The sequence below is a fragment of the Hylaeus volcanicus genome, chromosome 4 (genome assembly GCF_026283585.1).
Source record: "Hylaeus volcanicus isolate JK05 chromosome 4, UHH_iyHylVolc1.0_haploid, whole genome shotgun sequence".
Lineage (NCBI taxonomy): Eukaryota > Metazoa > Arthropoda > Insecta > Hymenoptera > Colletidae > Hylaeus > Hylaeus volcanicus.
In genome coordinates, this window is record NC_071979.1 from 28,903,710 (window position 1) to 28,916,021 (window position 12,312).

Here is a 12,312-nt window from a genome sequence, read left to right on the forward strand (position 1 = left end):
GGCTGTAACGAGAACAGCGACGGTGACGTGACTCGCGATGGGGTTCAAAGAAATAGTATTTATAGGATTCAAATTGAATCAGGCCACCGTTGAATCGGAGCTGTTTAAATATAATACCTCGAGGAAGCGCGCTCGATCTTTTTTTTTTTTAAACAGTGCTGTTAACCGCGTTCGATCGATCTGCGGTCGATTCCATCTTTTATTTTAATTTAAACGCAAGTTGGATGCAACGATTATTTTCCTTCGTTCGAATCGTTTTAATTGGACCGGTATTTCTTAAAAGGGAAGGACTCTAGATGAAGGGGAAGAAGGGGGAGGTCCTGGTCCTTTTTTGAAAAATTTCACAAACTATACTTCGGAATCTGCTTAACTACCCTCGATTGTTCAAATTTAAAAAGAAAAATTCCAATGAATTTTCTCGCTCGTTTAATTTACCACCCCACCCCCCCTCCCTAATCAACACTCTAAAAAAATGTTCCCGTGCAGAGAAATATATCTGAAAAATAAGTAACACACGCGTTCCAGATGCGCTCCAGCCAAAAAGTGTGACAAATTTGTAGGGTGGAGGAGTTAGGGAGTCAACCCTTTAAGGTGGCGCGATATTGATCGGTCGTTTTGGGCACCCGGTATACCAGACGGTGTCGTGCAACACATAGGGAACGTCCGGTTGCCTGTGACAATATACTGTATATTGCTTTTCCCCCGTGAGTCACTAGGATGGACGATTTCTACGACGATTTGCAAGAGGAGTCATTAGGACGACCATCAATCAGCCACCGAAATGGTCGTTCCACGATCCACGTGAACCGCGATATAGCTTGCGACCATACGGGGCCATTTGCATCCCTATCCCATTCCACGGACTCGCATTGTCGGTCTACTATCCCACAGTGTCCTTTTCAATCCGCAAAAGATTCAGAAATTGTGAACATTTCGTAACATTTCATAACTTGAATTCATTGATACCAGCAAAAGCAAAGATACTTAGAGATTAAGAAAATTTTTATTACGATAACCAGTACACGTTATATTCTCTGTCTCTGAGAAACAAATATCCAATTTCTGTTACGATACAAAAACTTACCTCGATCGTAGATTGAACGACAGTGGTTGAAACCCGACTTACTAGAATACAGGAAAGGCAAAACTAATTTATCATTAACGCGAAACTGATGTTGCGCAAAAAATGTAATCAAACGAAAAATATATCCGTACTCGTTCGCTTCCGTTTGATTACATTTAAAAGTGAAAAACGAAACCAGAATGGTTTTCAACCATAAAAATTTGTATAATGGGGAAAAAAATTGGAAACTTAATACGAAGCAAGTTGTGCGAGAGACGACCGTGCGGATGGCAGACGAGTCTTACTTATCGGACGTGGTCGGCACTAAAAGGGCCATGCTTCTGCGTACAAGACCCTCTTTGTACTTGAACCAATCACGAAATTTTGCTATAGGCGTAGCTTTCTCCTGGCTCGCTTGGCTATTCGAATTTCACGTTGAGATTATTGTGATAGACCCTTGAATTATCGAAATGGAGAAGTACTCGAAAATAAGCTATATAGGAACCCGTTTTCTTAAAAAGAAAGGAACGTCATTGTTCGCGAGCACACTACCTTCCGGGTGTTTTTTTCCGCTCTAAAAATAAGATCGATGACTAACGGCACTGAGACTTTGGAATTGACGGAGCGTTATTAAGTGGAAGAAAGATGTGCGCCCCGGCTTGGAAGCAATATAGACGAAAGTCACGTTTGCTGTTTCAATTCCAGCTTCCCGTAGGTTGATTGACACGTAAAATGCTCGTAAAGTGCACCCCGAGTATAACAATCCTAATTATTCTAACAGAAACTCGATATGTTTACCTCGGATACAAATCACGTCGAGTCTACATCGTGGAAATTGAATATTTTCAACAAAAGGAGAGAGTACGACAGGTATCCAGGTTGTTATAAGAAAAATGTTCTCAACTTAATACCACGTTTATTCTTATTATTCGATGCTCCTTGAGCTTTAGGAACTCTTTCGCGCGTTCCGTTATTAATTTCTCACGACCGCAACGCAATTTTAATGAGTCGTTTTAATTTGCTACTGGAACCTGAATTCAATTTTCCTAAAATCGGTATGCACGGATCCATTAACTGATAAGCTTGATTTACTATAGCGGTACGTGTCTCATTAGTGAAGAGTAGTTTCCCCGTACAAAGAATAACGAGACGGAGCCTTCATTTTGGTTCACCGTGTTAATATACCGATAACATTTTAATAAGAATTATTTGTATTCGATATATTTCGATGATAAATTCTATAATATTCTATAATATTCTATCAAAATAATCGAATCCGAACAATTGTATTACTCTGTATAATTTGCATTGCAAATATACCGTAAAAAGATCGTATATATTAATGATGTAATAATACGAGGACTTGTACCGATTGAATTTTCTGCCGATATTCCGAGTAATGCAAGTTCGATACTATTCCTTTATTATTTCTATTGAATTTTATTCGAGGCACTCCTCTCCGTCGTGAAAAATCAATACGAGCCCTTGTTATACGAAACGAAACTCCATCTCCATTTTTCATATAAAATCGAAGGAAATATGTGATATTTAATCATATTTCTTGGAGAGCTATTTAAAGAATCCTTTCTTCTCTCCGAGGAAGACAGGATCCATTAAATTCCATAAAGATTCCGCGAAAGTAGTTGATGAAATCAAGAAAGTACGAAACTGCCACCTCTCTTATTCCTTCGAGGAAAAGCGCCGTCGCGAAATTGCTCGAAAATCATTTATCGAATGGAGAAACAACCATAATAAAATCCTCTACAACTGGGTGAGTCTGTACACACGGTCTATGATTAGCTGGCACGAAACAGCCCCGTCGAGCTGCAGCAACTCAAAGACAAAGTGGAAGAATTCCTGTCCGTGTACTTGGCTCGTTACGATGTAATTAAGCGTCGTTTCACTTTCACTTGCAAGTTCGATCCAGCCAGCGGTAACTTTCCGAACTAGCGTCAAAGCTGCATAAGGACGGCTAATTAGCTACGCGATTCGCGATTGTCGTAAGGGCCGCCTTTCATTTGACGAAATTATTCGACGATCACGGCACTTCGAACTACGAGACCGAAGACTTCTACCTTGTAATCAGATGTAACGTAATAATTTCTCTGTAACCGAGTGCCACGCGAACGCAGCGATTGAGAAATCGGTAAAAGCGCATCAACGTGGCCACGTCTCGTACGAAACGCATTTACCTGAGAATATTATATTCAAAGAAACATATCTAAGCAGGATTTACGAACTCGATGAGGTTAGGGAGACACATACTACGACGAGTGCTAGATTAGGTAGTTTCCAATTATACAGAAACGAGGTTTTAACGCCGATAGCCTACTAATCCACATTTTGCCACGGCAACATTTTGTTATCTGGTACTAAGATAGCATTGTATTGATCTCATCATTAAGCAAATCATGAAATATATAAATATTCGTTTGAAAACGATTTCGATAGATGAAATACCTACCGCACGAAAAGTATCGGGCTGTCTGGAAAGTCCATGCCGATTTTTAGTAGGCGGTACAGGTCTGTATATTTCAGAACGGATGAAAACAAATAACATGTATATCATTCCTTAACAGGTGGAAAGGTTGTGGAACAAAATAGTAAACGTATAATTCAATAAATATACATGAAAATTCAAATATGCCTTTGAATTTTTCTTGAAAATAGGCACGAACTCTCCGGACAAGCGAATATTATTCGATTTAATTATACGTCCGACGGGTATCGGGACGTTAAAGCTCGTAGAAATTTTCACGAGTTTAGTCTTGCAACGAGCGTGTTAACTCGGAGATGTATATCGACGGAAACGTCCGAGTAAAAACGATGACGAACGACATCGACGGGCGATCTTAAATATCTGTATTTATTTACGATTACCGTTGAATATTCTCGTTGGCTGAAGTGTCATTTGCATAAATATTTATTCGCCCGGCAAATCACGCGGACACGGGTTTATTTATTACTCGTTTTAACGCCCGGGATGGCTTTTCCCCGACTGAAAGTTCCTTCCAAACGTTTCTACTTGAAATAATCTCGACGGCGCGCGCAATATTTCCAGTCAGCATCGATACACTTTGGGAAACGAATGTTTTTCTCGCGTTTCCCTTTGTAACTTCAAAAGTATCTCTGATCGAAAACAACTCGTTTCCTACGGAAGTTGTTACCTTGAGACTTAACTTCAAAAAATGAATAAGCAGTCGACGAAGAAAACGAAATTGCTAAAGGCGCGGTACAAGCGAGGAAGTTGCTTCTCGATTCGATTCGAAGTAATACGAAGCAACTGATTCAGAACGCTCTTATAGATCACGGCTACTTCGTCGTCAATTATCGTTCGACCCCTTTTCCATATCCATAGGGCAAACAAAGTTTAACAGCGTCGGCAAAACTGCATCTCGATGTTCGACAGACTACACCCATTAACATTTAATACCCGCATCAAATCGTTGCTGGATACGAACCACGGTAAATTCACGGGGTATCGATCGATACCCAGCAACCGATGTATTACAGGGGAAGCCTCGAAATCATTTCTGCTGCTCCTCTTCCTCGAGGACGTTGATTCTATTTGTTCTGCCAGAATCATATTGGCCGAATCCAGGCTGCACGCAGTTCCAGTGCATTTCAGAGCTAATTTTAAGCAAAAATGTTACGTCAATCGCGGACCAGATACCTGACGTCTAACGAATAATTAACAGATTTTACGTAACTGCAGTCAGTCACACCAGGCTGATACACGGTGTTCCGAAAATACGCGATCGAATTACTTATTTCGCGACGCTCGTTAAAAGGGTTAGATTTAAGTCGATAGCGATGGAAATTTGACACGCGGGGTGATGTATGCTGTCACGTACAACGAATACGAGGGCTGGATAAATTCTATACGGTGTTTCAAAAGACACGGTCGAATCGGTTTAGTAATTAATTAGATTAGTGCTCGAAAATCAGCTCGAATGCTCGAATGTCAAAGTGCTTTAAATTTACAACGCTTTGATACCAAAATCCTAAAGGGCTTCAACTCTGAGATCCTTTATCGCTAAAATGCGAAAGGAGAGGGATGAGAATGAAGTTTTTACCACTTATCTAGAGTGGAGAAATAGTGTTTTTGTCAGAGTCTCCCAAAAAGTTTCGAAACCGCGACCGCATATGGCGCTTAGAGTCCTCCGCTTCGTTTATCATCCGTGAACGCGTGTCGAGCAATTGTCCAAAGTAAAAGTGTACAGTCGGGCGGAAGACGAGCCATTTTTCTTGGACAAAAGAGGTAGTGGTCATCGCTGGAAGTAACGACCCGCCATTATGTCGCATGATGGGTTATAGTTTGGAAGTCCATCGGGAATTGATGTCCTTCTATCGCGTGTTGACGACGCTTTTAATGAAACGATCCGAGTGTACGATTGTTACACTTCGCGGATCATGTATACGGGGTGGGTCTAGAAACTGGGTCGAACTACAGTCATCTTCTAAGGGAACGACGAGGAATAATGTTCCGTGGTTTAATCCGACCTCCATCCTTCGATGACGTCTATTTTATAAAGACGCTTCCTAAACAACGTAAAAAAAATTGCAACACGGAGTACAAGAAGTCCGCTAAACGATAACTAAATCACTTAATAATTCTGCACGAATCTCTAATTCTAGCAAACTTCGCTCTCTAAAAATAGAATATATAGAAATATTTTTCATTTACATATATTGTACATATATTTCCACGTTGCCGTTTACGGAGTTTATAGTTGGTGATTTGCGAGGCAAAAGGAAACGTCGTTAATAAAGATATGAATATAGTGTATGAAAGATATTCCGCGGCAAATGTATGTTAAAATTATTCTAATCACAATAGAAGGTTAGAGAGCAATATTAATAAAGCGCCGATTCAGAGTGACTCGGCGTACATATTTTTTTTTTCTTTTTTTTTTTTTTTAGGTCATCCTTTCTCCACCGTGCTCAATATTGTTCGTAGATAAAGATCGGATGACTATTGCGTAATTCGACGCGAAAGGAATCGCGCTTTCGTTTGTTTTGTTTACCGCGTTATTGGCTACGTGATTATCTCGACCTACGAATTTATCAGCAGACAATGAATGGGCGAGGATTAATTACGCAAAAAATGGAACGTGCGGCGAAGCCCGCGTATCATTATCATTATCTTCTGATACAATTCCACGAGTCGGAATCCGTAAAGCGACTCGTGCTCGAATGTTATTGCGGATGAAATTGTTAAGAACGGTTGTTGCGCCATGAATTTCTACACTCGATACGTCTATTGTTATAAGCAGAAAAAAAAATAAATAGATACAGTCGGTAGCGTGTCAATGCGCCGCAAATAACGAATGTTACAATTTTTAAACGAATATAAATGTTCCGCTCGTGAATAAAATTTGGCCCCGGTCTGGCCAATTAACACGTCGAACAATCGTTTGAGGTGGGCTCGGGGTGGTCAGATTCGGGGGAGATATCGCGAATTCCGTGACAGAATCCATCATAGGACGCCAACGTATTATTAGCATCGCGATGATACACTTACGTAATGGAAAAAGCGTCGGGACGCGGCGAGCGTGATTCCTTTTTATTCTGGCGGGCTCTAGGGAGCCGGTAATACATTACACGGCGCGGTCATCGATCACGTGTTCGTGAAAAATATGTAAATTTGCTCGAGCGTACGACGAAAAGCTTGGACAAGGTGAATAGGGCGCGGAACCCGAAAGGACGAATTCGTAGGAAGAGTTGGCGAACAGACAAAGAGTGGGGAACAAGAAGGAGAGGGGAGAGACGTCGGTGTTCGGATCGATTGAAAATTATATTAATATTCGCCCGTCGGGTCGTCCGTTCTTCCTTCGACGTACCGAAAATTATTCGCGAAGCGTAGACTAAAATTATTACCGAAGCTCGAGCGTCTGTAGCGACTCGAGGTCTACACACGGAGAGGTCAGGATTAGGGTCAAGCACTCTCAAACATACTCAAACGGTAAAGTTATTTGGATTTTCAAAGCCGCTCGGACAACCGACTTATTTTTCAAACAGTTGAATTATTCGACTTCTCGCAGGCTACTCGACCACTTAAATCGCACAAATTATATCGTGTTAATCTGATAGCCGAGTTTCTCGTATTTCTTCGACCCACGTAAATAACAAAGTTACTCTAGACTAGTTATTGTCGGGATTTTATAAATCGAATAACTCGATAGCTCGAGTAATTTTGTTTTTCGAGTATAATCGAGCTGCTCCGGTAATTGAGTTACTAGAATAGTTGGAATACTCAAGGAGCCCCTGTTACACCACATTCTTCACTTCCCCAGACACTGTACAGTGCGATGAAGAGAACGAGATTATTGCACCACTCTTATCACGCGCGTTTGTACGTCGCGATGCGAGCACTATGGTAATATAATTAGACGAGGAAAATGACTTTGGTAAAATTTACTTTGTCAGGGGTTGAATATGTCGCGGGCGACGCGAAGTTGTATTCGCGTTAATTAAAAATTTCGTGCAACTTCACGCCGTGCGAAACTTAAAATACAGGCGGCCCTGGTTACAATACCGTTCGTAATTTTTTCGCCCGAAGGTTATTAATTAATTTTTCCTGTTCGACGTTGCGAAATTCGTAACTGTGGACCGCGAATAATAACGTGCTTGTAATTAATGGCTCGAGCGAGCAAATAAAAATTGCTTCTGTAATATAAATAGAGATTTACCACGTTGTATATTTAATATGTTGATATTAGGCGTAGAAATTCACTTATTATTTATGTTTTTTTTATGGAGACTCAAGCGATCGCAATTTATGTATATATTACTACACAAACACGACGAGAAAGTATATCTATTTAAACAAGAGCTATAAATGATTGAATACAGAATGAATTTCTACACCAAATAAATGGTTTAATTTTAAAAGTGTCATGCTCGTTTTTCGAAAGCGAAGAGAAATCTCCGCGACGATAAAAGTTAACCGAAGTCAACCGAATTAAATTATAGGCGTCTCTTTATGTTTCACCCCACCACCATAAAAGTCTTTAATTAGCTACAATCAGTTCCACGTCAAACTGAATATTTTCACCGCAGTGGAGTGAAATCAGCAATGACTGTACGGACAAGGCAGCGTCCGCTATGCGTGGAGTATGACTCACGGCTACGGGGCCTTTTTCAAATCCACCAGTGATATATCTCCAACCACCTTCAAGACGAAAAGAAAGAGATTCGATACGTCCGCGCGAAACGCGAAAAAAAACGTCGTTCGAGAAAGTTGAAACACCTATCGAGTCACCGAGTAGACTTTATCAGCAACTTAAAATTGATCTTTATCTCGCTTTTATTATCACCACAGCCAATATTATGTAAAGATAAATACCAATTCGATCAATTGTAAATAACGCTACCAATAATTTAAATGGAAAATTATAAGATGTAAACATCCGATAGAAGTGTTTATATAATTTTGACATACCCTATACGCAAAGAAATAGTCTATATTTATACGATTTCGAAAGCTAAAAAGATGTGAAAAAACCCGGGTGTTCGGCATCGATAACGCGATCAATATTTAGAAAGTTATTCATTTCGGTACGATTTTTAATTTCTGAGTGTTGATTCACTCTCTAAATACAATATCCATTAACCGTTCGCAACAGCTCATTCATCAGAGAATTGTTTACACTGGGCTACTGTTGACCATGATGGCACACCATGCATCCATCTACTAAAATTCAACAGCTGGTGGAAACCAGACTCGTCGCATGCTATGGAATTCATAAATTTACGGGGAGAGTATCGTATTGTTTCCATCACACACCTGAAACCATATGTCAACCTACGGAGTCATAATTTATCATATCCCAATTACTCTGCTGCTGCCCTCGGCAGTTGTAATCTTGTAGACAATGGAGGAATAAAGACTGTACTTGCACGATGGTATTAAAATTCTAAATATACACGAGACATCATTTAGAATAATACGTAATTATCCAGCTACAAAAGCATTACGATATAATTGAAAATTTATTCAACGCTTTGGCGATACGAAGAAATAAAAAATCGATATGAGTATACGCACAGATTCGTCTGAGATTATAATTAATATTACAATATTTAATGTATCTTAAAATACGGTAAAATAATGATACATCAGAGGGAATATTATATACACGCCTGAAACCGTGGTATTAGTTACGTTTCACAGATACAACGACCGCTACAAGCGTCCTTAATCTTGTTGACGACGAAGAAACGAAGACAGGGTAGAGAAATGTCCGAATCCATGGGCGGAAGCCAGGAAAACAAGGGTGAGCGACATCCTACGCGAAACGCTAAGCTTATCGGTCGAATAAATAGAATCTTAACGAATGACCGCGATGCTGGCTTCTTTCGCGATCGTAAAAGTTCCAAGCGAGAGCTTCGTGCGAGTCGCAAGACACGAGTCGTCGTAAAACTACTTCCGTTTGCAGAACAAAAGCCGCTTTATGAGAAGACTTACGACATGCACAGCACGTAACCGCCGTGGCCAACGACTATCCCCGATTTTCACGTGGAAATCTTCGGTAACGAAAATTTATATTGTCCCAATTGCGGCGGTTTTATAATCGCGACGTTGTACGTAAGCGTGCAACAACTCCACCGGAAGTGCCGTCGTTTTACGAGTTGAATCACGGTACTCGCGAAACGTGCATAGTCCTAACAGAGAGAACTACGAACAGAGTTCACCATGATGGTGGTGTGCACGTGGAACGCAGAGCTGGATCGACGAATAAGAGGTTATTCGTTACTCGGATAACGAAGACGGTTGAATAAATATTTATTCGTTGCGAAGATAACAATTGTTTACGTACACACGTGTTTGGAGGATGTATACGTGAAGTACTCCGGGTGGTACTTGTGTGTGGCATGTCTGATTTTTGTGTAATTTTTTTTTTTTTTTAAACTCTTACACTACAGAGAAGTCACACACGACACACCGAACCACTAACACGTGCGTAAAGGATTGTTTTCTAACTCCTGACAAACAGATATGCATCCACTCATCTTCGTTATCTGCGGAGTTATTTAAACGAGTAACAAATAGTTGCGACTATTGAAAATTCATCTAGATAACACGTTATTCGTCGCTCCTCTTTGTTACCCAGACTCAACGTGCCCAACTCCGACGGAAAGCGAACCACGCGACGAACAGGCCCGATCCTACCACTCCTGAGAAGGCATTACACTCATTGGCACACGTTTACCCCTAAATGTAATCAAATCGCGCGTAACATCACTGTTTCCACGGACACGTGAGGACCATCCCGTTGAATGGAACAAAAAGCGACGAGTGAACGGCAAGTTTCCATCGTCGTCCGTCGCTTGCCGACGGCCAGCGAATGCGGGCAGCCTTAATTACGGATCTAATTCGAAATTCGTCGACGAAGACATCGTTCCGTCCGCTGGGTTCTTATCAAACACGTTTCACACATGCACACATGCGTGACATACGATGCACAGCCCGTGAAAACACGATGTATGTACACACAGACACGAGAAAACAATCGTGCCCCCGAGACTTTTGCCTGCGAGCAACGCGAGACACGGCACGCTCAGAGCTTCCATCGGTCGGAAATTCAAGCTCGTTTTTCATACGAATTCGCGAATGGGGATCGTGAATGGGACAGGGTGGAGGACCTGGTGAAATCGAGTCTCGAGAGAATAAAGCGACGGGGTAGAGAGAAAGGAAAAAGAGTCGGGTGGCACGAAGAAGTTCACGTTTTTATCAGGAACGCTTACCTCTTGGTGGCGTCGAGCAACGCGCCCTGGAAGCACTTGGCACCGTGAACGAAGGACACGACGACGATGTCCGGTAGCGCGGACTCGACGGTCACGAGGATCTTGTCGCCCCTGGCGAGCGTGAGCGCGGACAGGGCCACCGTGTCCGCCGCCATCTTGGCTCGTTAGAATTATTGCTCCTCGCCGTGTCGAGGCCTCGTCGTCTCTCTCTCAGCGGATGACGTGAGGAGCGGCTGGGGCTCACTCTCCTCCGTGTGTACGGAGGCCATGGGCTCTCCAAGGCATGCTAGGGGTGGGGGAGACAGGAGGGCAGTCTCTGGCTGGTTCGCTTGCTCGCTCGTTCGCTCGCTTGCTTTCCTAGCAGCCACCACCGTCGGTCGCGCCGCGTTTCACGTCCACGCACAGCTGGGCACTCGCGCCTCCACGCGCATGCGCACCGTTCTTACTCCCACTACCCGCACCCAGGGACGCAACGCGACGTCATCGTGCCTCTGATTCTACCAGAAATTAACAAAATCCTTATCTACCAAGGCGAACAATATTCTATTAATCTATTCGAGTAACGTAGATTAAATCCAACGTACAGGAATTCATTGTTGCCATTTATTCGTTTTAATAGTTGAATTCATAATTGTCCGTTATGAAATATTTCGTTTCATAGATAAACGATCTACACAAGATTTTACGTATGATATGCTTATACTCTGCTGTGAAATATTGGAAAATTTTATTTAAGACAAATCCTGTATCCCACATGTCAACTGTTACTGGGTCAACGAACAGTTCGTACGATACTGTACTTTGTTCCAGGACCGTAGATCCCGTTCCCAACGCCCTTCGCCTACGACTAACAAACACCACAGAGAAGGTAACATTAAAAAAGAAAAGCCTACTTTGGACGATGTATTTCTTGACTTTTAATTGAACATGAATTTCCGCTTGTAATTCATCCTGTCCAAGACAGGATGCGCTGACCATCCGGTTTTTAGTATAATTTTCTTTCACACAATACGTGCCCGATCTAGATACATCACTCTCGCACGCATACTTTTTGGAAGCATCCTTTCTTCGTGGTATGGTGGGGACAAGCCTGAAAGAGCCACTATTCCTTACAGAAACATATTCCTTCTAAATCCGTTTCATTAGCATTCTTATCTCTGTACGAGTCGAACATTTTGACACTTGCAACTTTCGTTTCATCTCTTTCTACAATGCATCCACTTCTTATACCTTTATTGTTAGCTTTGCACATGGCTGTAAGCGAATGTAACAAAGAGACCACGTTATCTTCAATTTTTAAACGATACCACAGCCACGAAGATCTCGAGATCTGTCCCTCCAGTCGACGTTAATTGAAACATGATTGAGTATGTGCTTTTTTTTTCTAAGGCTTGTTTGTCTTGCGAGACAATATCTTCATGATCCTTACTTTAACTTTATACTTCGAACTCTACTGGGAATTTATATTGACACTAAAGAAATAAGATATTTTCAATATA

At 41.6% G+C, this 12,312-nt stretch overlaps 1 protein-coding gene across 2 annotated transcripts in view; it reads right to left on the reverse strand.

Moving 5' to 3' along the window:
• LOC128875716 (uncharacterized) overlaps positions 1–12,312 on the reverse strand; it is a 32,479-nt gene that overhangs the window by 18,120 nt on the left and 2,047 nt on the right. For both annotated transcript variants that reach the window (XM_054121551.1, XM_054121550.1), the window contains exon 2: positions 10,814–12,285. In XM_054121551.1, coding sequence (XP_053977526.1) covers positions 10,814–10,968 — 155 coding nt within the window. In that variant the 5' untranslated portion in view covers positions 10,969–12,285. The remainder of the gene's footprint in view (positions 1–10,813; positions 12,286–12,312) is intronic.